The 11,056-nt window shown below is 35.9% G+C and overlaps 1 protein-coding gene across 1 annotated transcript; it reads right to left on the bottom strand.

Annotated features, from left to right (window-relative positions):
- Positions 1 to 599: 599 nt before the first annotated feature.
- LOC134574771 (bone morphogenetic protein 2-like) lies at positions 600 to 8,255 on the bottom strand. Its single transcript, XM_063433856.1, has 5 exons — positions 8,066 to 8,255; positions 6,776 to 6,909; positions 4,484 to 4,600; positions 2,492 to 2,699; positions 600 to 1,036 (listed from the first exon to the last, which is right to left on the bottom strand). The coding sequence occupies exons 1-5, from the start codon at positions 8,253 to 8,255 to the stop codon at positions 600 to 602; spliced, it is 1,086 nt and encodes a 361-aa protein (XP_063289926.1).
- Between the last annotated feature and the right edge of the window lie 2,801 nt (positions 8,256 to 11,056).

Here is an 11,056-nt window from a genome sequence, read left to right as displayed (position 1 = left end):
GGACCCTCATTTCATGAACTGGCATTTAATATTTAAATATAAAACACATTTTTTATTGACAAACTAAATATATTAAATAATTAATATACAGAAATTACTGCAAGTATTATACAAGAATAAAATCTAATTAGACATTTTGTTTTCAAATCTTCAGCTGCAAAACGATCATAGTACACATTCAAAAACACTTTACAACCATTGTGAAAGTAAGAAAATATACTTCTTCCTACAATAACAACTATTGTAGCAAGAAGGGTATGTTACAAATTGGTGGCATTGCATTTTCATGATGCCAAAACTCTCTGGATTGCAAGCATTCTAAATTTATACCTTTGTTGAAGGGAATGTCTGAGCACCAAAACTACTACATCTTATTGTAATGGTTTTGGTGCAAAGATGCTCTCCCTTTTCTGAGACACTGTAAAATATGTGGCTTAAAACACACCTCCACTGGCTGTTGGACACTTGAATACAATTTTGTCTAATTGTTGTATCCCAAACTTCTAAAGATCATGAGTTTCTGGTACATACTTTTAGACACAGATTGAACGATTGGTTAAAATTGAGTATCTACAGGTTTATGGCATGATGCGGGGCATTTAAAGACATCCACAGCTTACTGCCACCATATCATTATACTGTTTAAGAACAACATTCTCTTCTTCATTAAAGTAAAGTAAGTTTATGGAGGTGAGTTTATTTGGGACACAGCATGGTTTGCTAACGTCCTTATTGAGTTTGAGAATGTGGACAATTGATTGCACAGAAGCATGGTTAGTAGCTCCCATATCCTGCCCAAGAGGGAAGGAACAAGTACCCTTGCAGAAGTAGGCATTATATCCTTTTGGAGAAATAATCCATGCATCCCATCCTATCTCTTCAAAGTCCACGTACATCGGCTTGCGTTTGCATGGTGGGTCTGTGTCTTCAACAACTTCTCTGACATGACGAATCTTTAGTTGGTTAGCTCCATTCGTAACCCTGTTCGGTTCTGGTGGCATGATAGACTGAGTCTCTGACTTTAGAAGAGGTGCATCTGTAGGAATAAAGAAACCAATGACTAATTAGACCATGCCAGGAAGATTGATTAGGGAGAGGTGATCAAATCTGTTTTTCAAAAGTCTCAGGTGAATGCTCTAAAGAAAAGAGAGCAGTTTTGGATGAAATAATTAAATTGTTTTGAGCCTTATGGAATGAATAGAGATTATGATATGAGTATATTTCTCTAATATTTATTATAATTATATTTCTAGAGGTGTGGTCACAGGGATGTCACCAGAAAGCTTGCCAATCATGGTTGTACTGGGAATCAAGTGCAATTAAAATAATTCAAAATGTATGTATTTTGTGTATCAGATGTTTTGCCAATTGCATTGGTTTGTACAATTCTTTATTTTTGTATCATGTTAAATTAAATATTTTATGTATCAGTATTTTGGATCAATGTGTATACCTATATATATATATATATATATATATATATATATATATATATATATATTATTTTTTAATCAGTGATTATGTAACAAGAATTACTATATTGCACTATTGTATTTTAGACACTTTTAGCACTTCATTTTAGATATGTTAGTAACAACCCCTGGATGTTGGGCTAAGGTAACATCACCAGGACGTACTAGAAAACCAGAGTAATCTGAATGTACCTTTCCTAGTTAAATACTTTGTTATTATTATTATGTTTTTAGACCTTCATGTCTTTTTTCACCTATATTTGTTTTTCACTTCACCACGTGACCTGTCTCACGTGTCAAAGCACATGATTTAGTATGCTGTTTACTAACTATATGTCAATCATTGTTTTGAGGGTGATGTTCCACCCCTTGATGTATGTATAAACTTTGTGAACTACATTTTAAACATTGTTTTGAGGGTAATTCTCCACTGCTGGATTAAATACATGCAGTTTGTTAACTACATGTCAATCATTGTTTTTAGGGTGATGCTCCACCCCTTGGTGTAATTAAGTGTCTATTTATGTGTTATTTGTGTGTATGTGTGTGTGTTAGGTATGTTAAAGACCTTTGTGTGGCTGAACTGTCACCTTTTAGTTTGGCACCTTAATAAAAGGATCACTGAATTTGAAGGATTGTGCTGTTAAAGGAACACCCCAAGTATCAGATTACTGTAGTGGTTATAGTGCCGGGCGTGCATTGATATAGAGCCAAATTAACATAGGGGACTAGTGGAGCTGGACAAAAAAAAACTTCCATATTAGATGTACTCTCAGTAAGCAATTTACTCAGATTAGTGTGAACTTTGCATGTGGATAAAAATACAGCATTAGTACAAAGTTAAACTCTAACTAACGCAATTAGTGCTTGGAGTATGCTTAGCGTGGAAGAAGATCTTACATGTAAATACATACATAACATAAACCAAACACTTTTTTCATATATCAGTAAAAAGTACATTTGCCAGTGGGCTAACTCAAATAATGAATTAATTTGTAGAAATCGGTATATCCTCTTACCTTGGTCCTTTATATTGTAATGGAACGTTTCACTCTTTGTGACTCCCCCTCTTCCATCATCACTATGGAGGACAAGATAGGACCTCCTGATTACTGACTGATGCTTCTTCTGTCCTAGGACTTCTGTCTCCATGTATTTCCCAGAAGGTAGAATGTATGTAACAAGGAAACCATGGTTCATATTGCTTTCACCAACCCACTTAGAGACCTGGGAGAAAGAAAATCAAGATGTCACTGCGTTATCCAAAGTGCTAAATATACTCATCATTCTTCTTGTTAATTATAACTAACCAAAATCAGATCACATACATAAGTGCTGATAAATACACATGATGTAAGGGTTTTAGTTACTTATTTTTCAAGTTGCTAGATAGTTGTATATGTTAAACGAAGATAAGGTGTTTGTGCAGTGTTGTGTTACTGTTGTACAGTAAGAGAGCATGCTAAATGGTTTCCTCATTAAAGGGCCATTGTAAGAACCATAACTACTATATGTTTTGCAGTGGTTATGGTGCAAGGAGCTTCTGAAGGCTCTTCTCAAATTGTTCATTCATAGAGAAATCTCACAGCCACGTTTGGAGTCAAGAAGGTTTTTTTTTTGTTTTGTTTTTTTGCGAAACTGAAAATTAATTCAAATTGGGTGTTTATTCGCCTAATTTTGAATAAACAGAAATGAGAAAGGCTGAATTTCAAAGACCGGAGTCTGTTTTTCGACTTATGTTACTATGTAACTGTAAAATGCAGCTTAATCCTTCTGTTCCACTTTGGCAAATACTTACAAATACATAAAAATAACACAAAAATATTAATATATATATTTTTTTATTATTAGGACAAATAATTTTAACCTATGAACTCGCACCCCCTAATTTCCCTCCAATTTATCTTCTGAATATAAGCTATAATTATATTACTATACAGTACCCTTAACCATACTATCATACTATACAAAAGGGCTAACACTAACTGAATTGTGACTGCAACAGAAAATGTCCCCATCACACAAGTTCAATGTGAATGCAGCTTTTTTTTTTATAAAACCCACCACATCTTAAACAATGCTTTTAGATGGCAGAACATCATGTTGTTGAATTCATTATTGTAGAATATACACTTTAACAATTTCCTTATTTGAATTCTGTACAAATGTTATATGCAAACTATTTCCTCCAATGTTTTCCTATACTTATATATGGAGTGCAAACATAAATATTCAATTAGTTGTCAAAAGTCAGAAATTCAATGTCATTCAAAGTCAACTTTAGATTTTAAGCCAAAATTGCCAAATTGAAAGGGAAAATAAATAATAAAAGAAAAAAAAAATCTGACGTGGAGAACGTCACATTTTTGGCTATTTTATCTTAAATTTGGAAATTCACTTTGAATTCCCAACAGTTTACATTTAAGTGAATAACCCTAATAACGATGTGTTTTATACTACACCCACTTGTGTTGTCACATGGTGGTAAACAACTTTACGGATATGTAGATCAGGCTTGGAAAAGTAACTATGGACAGAAATGTCTACTATGTTATAGTAGTACTAACAAAAATATACCTTTCCCTGACCTTGTGTGCTGAAGCTACATTATTTCAAAGCTACAACCAAGAAATAATCATAATCCTCATATATTGGAAACGTTTGTGAGCATGGGCTTCTTCACCTCTGAATATCCCCTTTCTATTATTGTAAAGTGCAATTACAGAGTACGTTTGCACTATATGAATGCCAACAATAATAATAATAATAATGGGATTTAACCCCTTAAGGACACATGACATGTCTGACACGTCATAATTCCCTTTTATTCCAGAAGTTTGGTCCTTAAGGGGTTAAAGTACTAAATAGTGTTCGAGACCGCACTGCTAAATGGTAGCTTACACCAATATGTTAACTTGAAACTTGAGAACTATAGAGGAACCAGCAAAGAGTCAACAGCATGGACTTATGAGTCAATCAGAAAATCCCTTACAAAAAAAGATAACACTTACTGTCAGAGTGACATTGAACATCTCCCAGCCCTGGAAGTGCAGGGGTAGAAGACGGGAGGCAATCAAGTTCCCTCTCCAGGGTGTTGAGGCACTGTCCAAAAGCTCATACACATCCACCTAGATGTAGAGATTTTAAAAAAAAGCAGAAAATAGATCAGACATCAAATACAAACATTTAGATTTTTTTTTACTTTTGAAGGAGTTTCATTTATAGCGGTGCACCTGCTAAAAAATACAATAAACATAAAATCCAAAACAAATCCCTGCCATTTCTTCAATTTTCCCATAATAGTGATCAATTTAAAGGCAGCATTACAGAACATACTCATTTAGTCTAATATATATATATATATGTATCTATACAAACATATATAGACACACACCCTAGTGGAAACTATGGGACAGAAATATGTCCCATCAGCAGACCACATACATGTTTCTTATCATTTAAAACGATCCTCCAGGAACCTACGCATGACAAAGTAATGTTACAGTTATTTTTTCTCCATTTTTTTTTAACTATTAATCTTCGTATTTTTTTTTCTAATTAGTTTTTCTCTATTTCTCATTTTTTTTCCTGCTAACCTACTAATGTGAGATGTTTCCCTTTTATTTTTTTTTAAGATAAACTTATCTTTAATCAGAGTTTTATTGAGGATAACAACAATAGCCAATGCTATGGGGTACACGCAGGTACCAACACATGGACATAATAGTTGGATTACATATAATTCAAGCAAAACTTTAGAAGTTGTGTTATACAGAATAATGTTTCTCAGTACATTCAACAATGTATGACTAGACAACTATATCATTGTTTCCAGATTCCATACAGTGTTTCCCTTTCTGTTAAAAAAAAAAAATGTTATCTGTACATGATGTCATCATGCATTTTTTTTCAAGTTCTGGTTCAGCCGGTAGCTTTCTACAGCAGAAATCTGACCACTAAATGTAGCAATGAATGCCGTGTCCATAATTCACTACTTGTTGGATACGCACAGGGGTGATATAGAAAGTTATGCACGCATCATGATTAATTCCATTTATGGTTTTGTGACACTGCAGAAGCTGCAAAGAATAATGTTTTGCAGAAACTTTGTATCTGTGTATTTTTTTATTTGTTGTGATTTATTATTTTTGCATAGATATTGCAAGGTATTATCCATATGTTATGTCTCGTTGAATCTAAATTCATTATCTTATTAGAGAATGCGATTGTTGTTGATTAAATGTAGCAGATGATCAACATGACTGTCTACGTGAAATAAAAGGCATTTTCCCTGAAACAATTTGGGGTTTATTCTTTAACCCCTTAAGGACCAAACTTCTGGAATAAAAGGGAATCATGACGTCACACATGTCATGTGTCCTTAAGGGGTTAAACACTAAATTGTAATGATTTACAAAACACAATTTAGATTCAAATAGACAAGAGGTGACTCGATTTTTCTTTTTGGTTTTCCATTTCCTTAAAGTTGGTGTTTTGTGTATAAATCCCCCGACATTGAAATTGTCACTTACCTGAAACTGTTTCTCATGGACACCACCATATTCTCCTGGCCAATTCCAAGCCTGGTGTCTAGAAGTGTCAGATGTAGGAAATATACAGAGACAAAGTAGTCACTACTTTGTCTCAGCATATCTCTTGACTGGGTTGAAATGTCAGTGAAATTTCAACACAGTTATTAGAGTATTTCATAAAGATTCTAACTTTATGAAAATCTCATTCTTTTTTTTTTGGACCAAGACATACTTGAGTGTAAAGCAAAGATATGCTCTCACCATAGCAGAAGGACACAGCATATAAAACAATAAACTATTTTAATTTCCCCCCTTAGAATCTTTAAAATATTAGAAAGTGGCTGTACCTTCATACGCATATGAATGCCCAAACATATATCATGTCTTTGTGCTCTTTTTTTTTCTTGTATTGTTTTGCAGTACTTTTAGTACTGTAGACCTTGAAAATGTACTGAACATACAAAAAGCATAAAAAAAACTGCAAAGAGGCGATGTGTGCTTGTTCCTGCTGGACTTGGTCATTTATGTGAATATAGAGACACATTTGTGGTGTTTTAAAGGCCCTAAGGGGTGAAATTAAAGGAATAGCTGCTTACAGGCCCGAAGTCCTTATGTTTATGGCACACTTTATGGTGACTTGGCATGTGCCATGGCACACTGGTTGAAGCCCACCACTTAAAATTTGCCTTTAATCTACGTGAACTAGTGTGATTTGGCCTCCTGGATTGTTAGATCAACATATAGTATTTAGAATGCAATATCAATACTTACCCTACAGAAATGGTGCTTTGCAACCATTGCAAGAGGCTTCCACTTAAAAATGCGAAGTTCAGCCTTTAGCACCTTCTCGTTGGTCCCCACCGATGAGATGTTGAAGAAGTAAGGATGTTCTGGATCAACATTCACTGCAAGTGGAGAATAGTAAGAGAGGTGAAATATTATGACATAATGAGGCTTAAACAAGGTTAATAGTCTGTCATCGTAAAGCCATAAGAAATGCTAGGGCAATGGGCAATCAAAAGTGGTGTGATGTCCAGGACCCTTTAATGTGCATGTTACACCTTTAATGTGCATTTACAGCCTCTACGAAATAGGATGTAAATAAAGAAAAAAAAACAAATACACAAAATTTGATTCTTAAATATTTCAATGCAAAAGATGTACAGAAATTATGAGTGTTGCAATTCAGTAACTTCTGTGGGCCCAGAGTTTGAAATGCATGCTTTAGGGCATGCTAGACCTATTGTTTGTCCTGTTTTTTGAGTCACAGAATTTAGACGCTTTGCCTGAATGTTCTTCTAAAGAAGATTCTTAAACAGTACTAGTGGGTTGTGATTCGAGAATTAAAATTTAAATGCAAGATAAGACAAATAAGTTTTCCACATACTAATGGAAAATCCACCGCCCCTCCTCCCCCACCCCCCAACAAAACAGAAATAGTCTTGGATTTTCCAAATCTGTAGCTCATTATGTTGTGTTACTGCCTGTTCCATTCTATGTTATCCTTCTTAAACACGATCTCTTAAAATGTTTGTTCCTTAAATCTGATATGGGTTTCAATGACAAGGAAAACTTCCCTGGGTTGGGATTTACTTTTTACATTTGTTTTTTAGTATTGTATTACAATGAGATGTCACATTGACCCCTTTGTAAGTTAGTGAATTCCTCTTTGGAACTGTACAAACATATTACACCTTAGTGTACATTACCATAAGCATACATGCACACACAAACACACCCAATGTGTAACATAAATAAAAACAAACATAAAATGCCTGAAACTCTCTTCTAATTACTAAAATAAATAAATATAAGCTTAGAGCTCTCAAAGAGATTTAAGAAATGTTATTTCTTAAATTGTAGGTACAATCCGGTTTATTTTTCAATCCACATTTGACCGCTACCTTGAGTAACATCTCAGTAAATGTCCCAGTATGGACGTGTCTCCAAATGTGGAATGCTACTTCTAAAGAAAATTAATTTCTTTAAGAATTGTTCTACATATGACTTGTATATGAGGTAACATATATTAATATAATATAGGCTCAAATGCCTCCTTACCTTTGCTCTCAAAGCTCCTGACTACGTTCCCTTGCAGTAGACCTGGTGCTTTGGTTATGCCATCAGAATCTGCCACTTGGTTGTACAAGTCCAGCATGAATCGAGGGGGCTTCTTCTGTGGTGGAATATCATGATGGATCTCTTCAAAAGCAAACACTTCCTGTAGTCTTTGGATGGCCTTCACTGTCATCTCTGAATTATTTTCCTCATTTAGAGGCAAATGGAATGTATTCACTGGCCCAGAAACCACTAGGATATGAAAACAAACCAGGAGTATGCACATTGTGGATTCCATCTGTACAGCCCACTTGTCTAGATCCCAGTGAGTTCAATTTCACTGTCAGGTAGACAACTCTTATAATGAAGAAAGAGAATGACACTAGTTCACTGAACAAATAAAATAAAGGAGGTCCTTGTGGGATGGTTTTGTGCTGTTGTCATAGATACACATATGCAGATATCACAGGAGCTACAGAAGATGTTGAACGTCAAAATGTAGTCACTGCATCATTGTCCTAATTTCCTTTTTAGCAAAAAATGGAGGCTCTTTACATCCACACCTGCACTTTTCTTCTTATCCTATAGAAATATGCCCAATGAACCTTGCTAGAGAGACCCTTAAGAACCTGTAGTAGTAGATACAAGTGAGTTTTGGAAGGCTTTACCCCCAACTATTTAAATCTCTCCAAAACCCCTCTTACCACACCCCTTTCAATTGCAAATGAGTTTATCTCTCAGTGGGGGAACAAGTAAAAGAACAGCAGTAAATCAATAAGTGTGAACAAGCCCAGGAAAGTGATTGTTCTGTGATAATTATCACTTGTATACTATGTAAATGTCCCCAGGACATGAACTACCTAAGGACACGCATTTTCTAAAACTTTATCTCCAGAATAAGCCTAATTCTCCCCTCCAATAAAACTGCACAAAGCTCAAAACCAAATGAATAAAACTGATCAAGATGGGGTCTGAAAAATGTATTTTATAAACTGTGTATAAAATTTCCTGTTGTCTTTAAAAGACAATGTAATCACCAAACCCCTATAGTTCATATTAGTGGTTATAGTACCAGAAGTCAGTTCATCTGGATTTTGATCATACTATTTTCAAGAGGTTTGACATAAACCAGGGCTGTCCAGGTGCCCCAAGTCTTTTACTCCTGTGGCCACCTAACTATTGAGGAATGTCCTGGTAAAATTAACCCACCAAATTTAGATACCAATGATAAACTGTGAGAATTGGTAGCAGCTTAACCCAGGACTAACAGCCCATCATTACTGTACAACTTTATACAGATAACGACAAAGGGATATTCCTGATTATCTGAATATATGCCAGGAGAGGGGCCAAGTTTTGGGCTGCAGAAGAGCCCTCATATATGGTTTAACAAAACCCAGAGGAGGTGCTTCCAAAGGCTCCATATACTATAACCACATTCACACATTTGTGATGGTTATGGTGTTGCCTGTGTATTTCTAATACTAATTGAAAACAGTATTGGGGGGAAAAGTGTTACATTCTATAGATAAGAAAACAGGGGACTGCACTCACCTAAATATGCATAAATGGGGTGCTGCTAGGGCCAATTTATTCAATACACAAGATGCAGTGCACTCACTCATCCACTAAACAGCAACTTCAAAGCTCAAAAATGTTATTAGTTTTCATATATATATATTTGGGAGTCTATGCCAACTCCCTGGTTGTGCATCCCTCCATATCACAAGTGCCTCATTCCATGGCACTATTTAACCTTGTACTACAGGGAGCCACAGATGGAAATTTTCCTCCAAGTAAGTGGGTTAATCTCAGACATAAGTTATCTAGAGTAGGACCTGCCAAAGATGGGGTACATTGACGTTGTGGCAGGCTTATGCAATGTATGATCATATACTGTAACTAAACACCCTATATTTTGCCTAGATTAGGTGTATAAAAAAAAAAGATAAATCTGTGAGTTGCTGTTTAGTAGAGTGAGTGTGCTGGATCGTGTGTATTGTATGAATTGGCCCCAACAGCACCCCATTCATGCATGTTCAAGTGAGTACAGGCCCCTATTTTCACAAACATATTTGGAAGTAAGGCCAACTCCTTGGTATTGCACCCCTCCCTGTCACAGGCGCCTCATCCTGGGGCCCTATTTAGCCTTGTACTGCAGAGAGCTCCAGATGGAAATTTTCTCCCAAGTAAGTGGGTTAATCCTCATAAGAGCATACATTAGGCTGTGAGAGTAGGACCTGCCAAACATGGGGTACATTATTTTTGTCTAGACTAGGTGTTTTTAAAAAAAAACAAAAAAACCTGATTAAATCGGTGAGCTTTGAAGATGCTGTTTAGTGGATGAGTGAATGCACAGGATCTTGTGTATTGCATTCTATAGATACAGCTGGTTGAGACATGGATTATAGCCCATAAAATGGCCACTGTCACTGTCTGGGAACTTTGTAGATTTTGCAAAGACCCACAATGGTGACATCGCCACTGGGGGTTCCGGTGGCTGGGTGGCAGGTAAAGGTGAATAATAAGTGTGAGAATACAAGATTGAGGTCTAGGGATGTTCCAGCAAGACATAGCCCATTCCCTGCAGTCGTCACTAGTGACGGCTGGGGGGATTGACACTTAAAGACAGCTGTAGCTCCATTCAGTGTCAGAAGTGTCACACATAGGAAAGATATAGAGACAAAGTATTTCTGTGAAATTCCAACACAGTCAAAATTAATATTTTATACAGATTCTACATTTATGAAACATAAATTTTTCAGAAGGAGGGGGGGGGGGGTATTTCTGGGGATGACATTCTATACTCTGCCTCATAAATATCTTTATGGCCATGGATCTGAATTGTGCGTTCATTTTATATCTGTGCTTTACAACGTGGAAGTGAAATTCCTTGTTATCTTTACATGCACGGTGCCAGAACTCAGTGGGTGTATGACGGACAGCACGGCTCACTGTATCTGTGAACAGAGAGCACCTGTGCCACCTGACTGA

This window comes from Pelobates fuscus, chromosome 10 (genome assembly GCF_036172605.1).
Source record: "Pelobates fuscus isolate aPelFus1 chromosome 10, aPelFus1.pri, whole genome shotgun sequence".
Classification (NCBI taxonomy): Eukaryota; Metazoa; Chordata; class Amphibia; order Anura; family Pelobatidae; genus Pelobates; species Pelobates fuscus.
Note: the sequence above shows the minus strand (reverse complement) of the source record. Positions and strands in the feature narration are given on the sequence as shown.

Coding starts and splice junctions, on each gene's coding strand:
- LOC134574771 (XM_063433856.1), bottom strand. CDS start 8,255: ATGACAGTGAAGGCCATCCAAAGACTACAGGAAGTGTTTGCTTTTGAA. Junction 4,601..6,775: donor CAAAGCACCATTTCTGTAGG/GTAAGTATTGAT, acceptor CTCTACATCTAG/GTGGATGTGTATGAGCTTTT. Junction 1,037..2,491: donor TTACAATATAAAGGACCAAG/GTAAGAGGATAT, acceptor TTATTCCTACAG/ATGCACCTCTTCTAAAGTCA.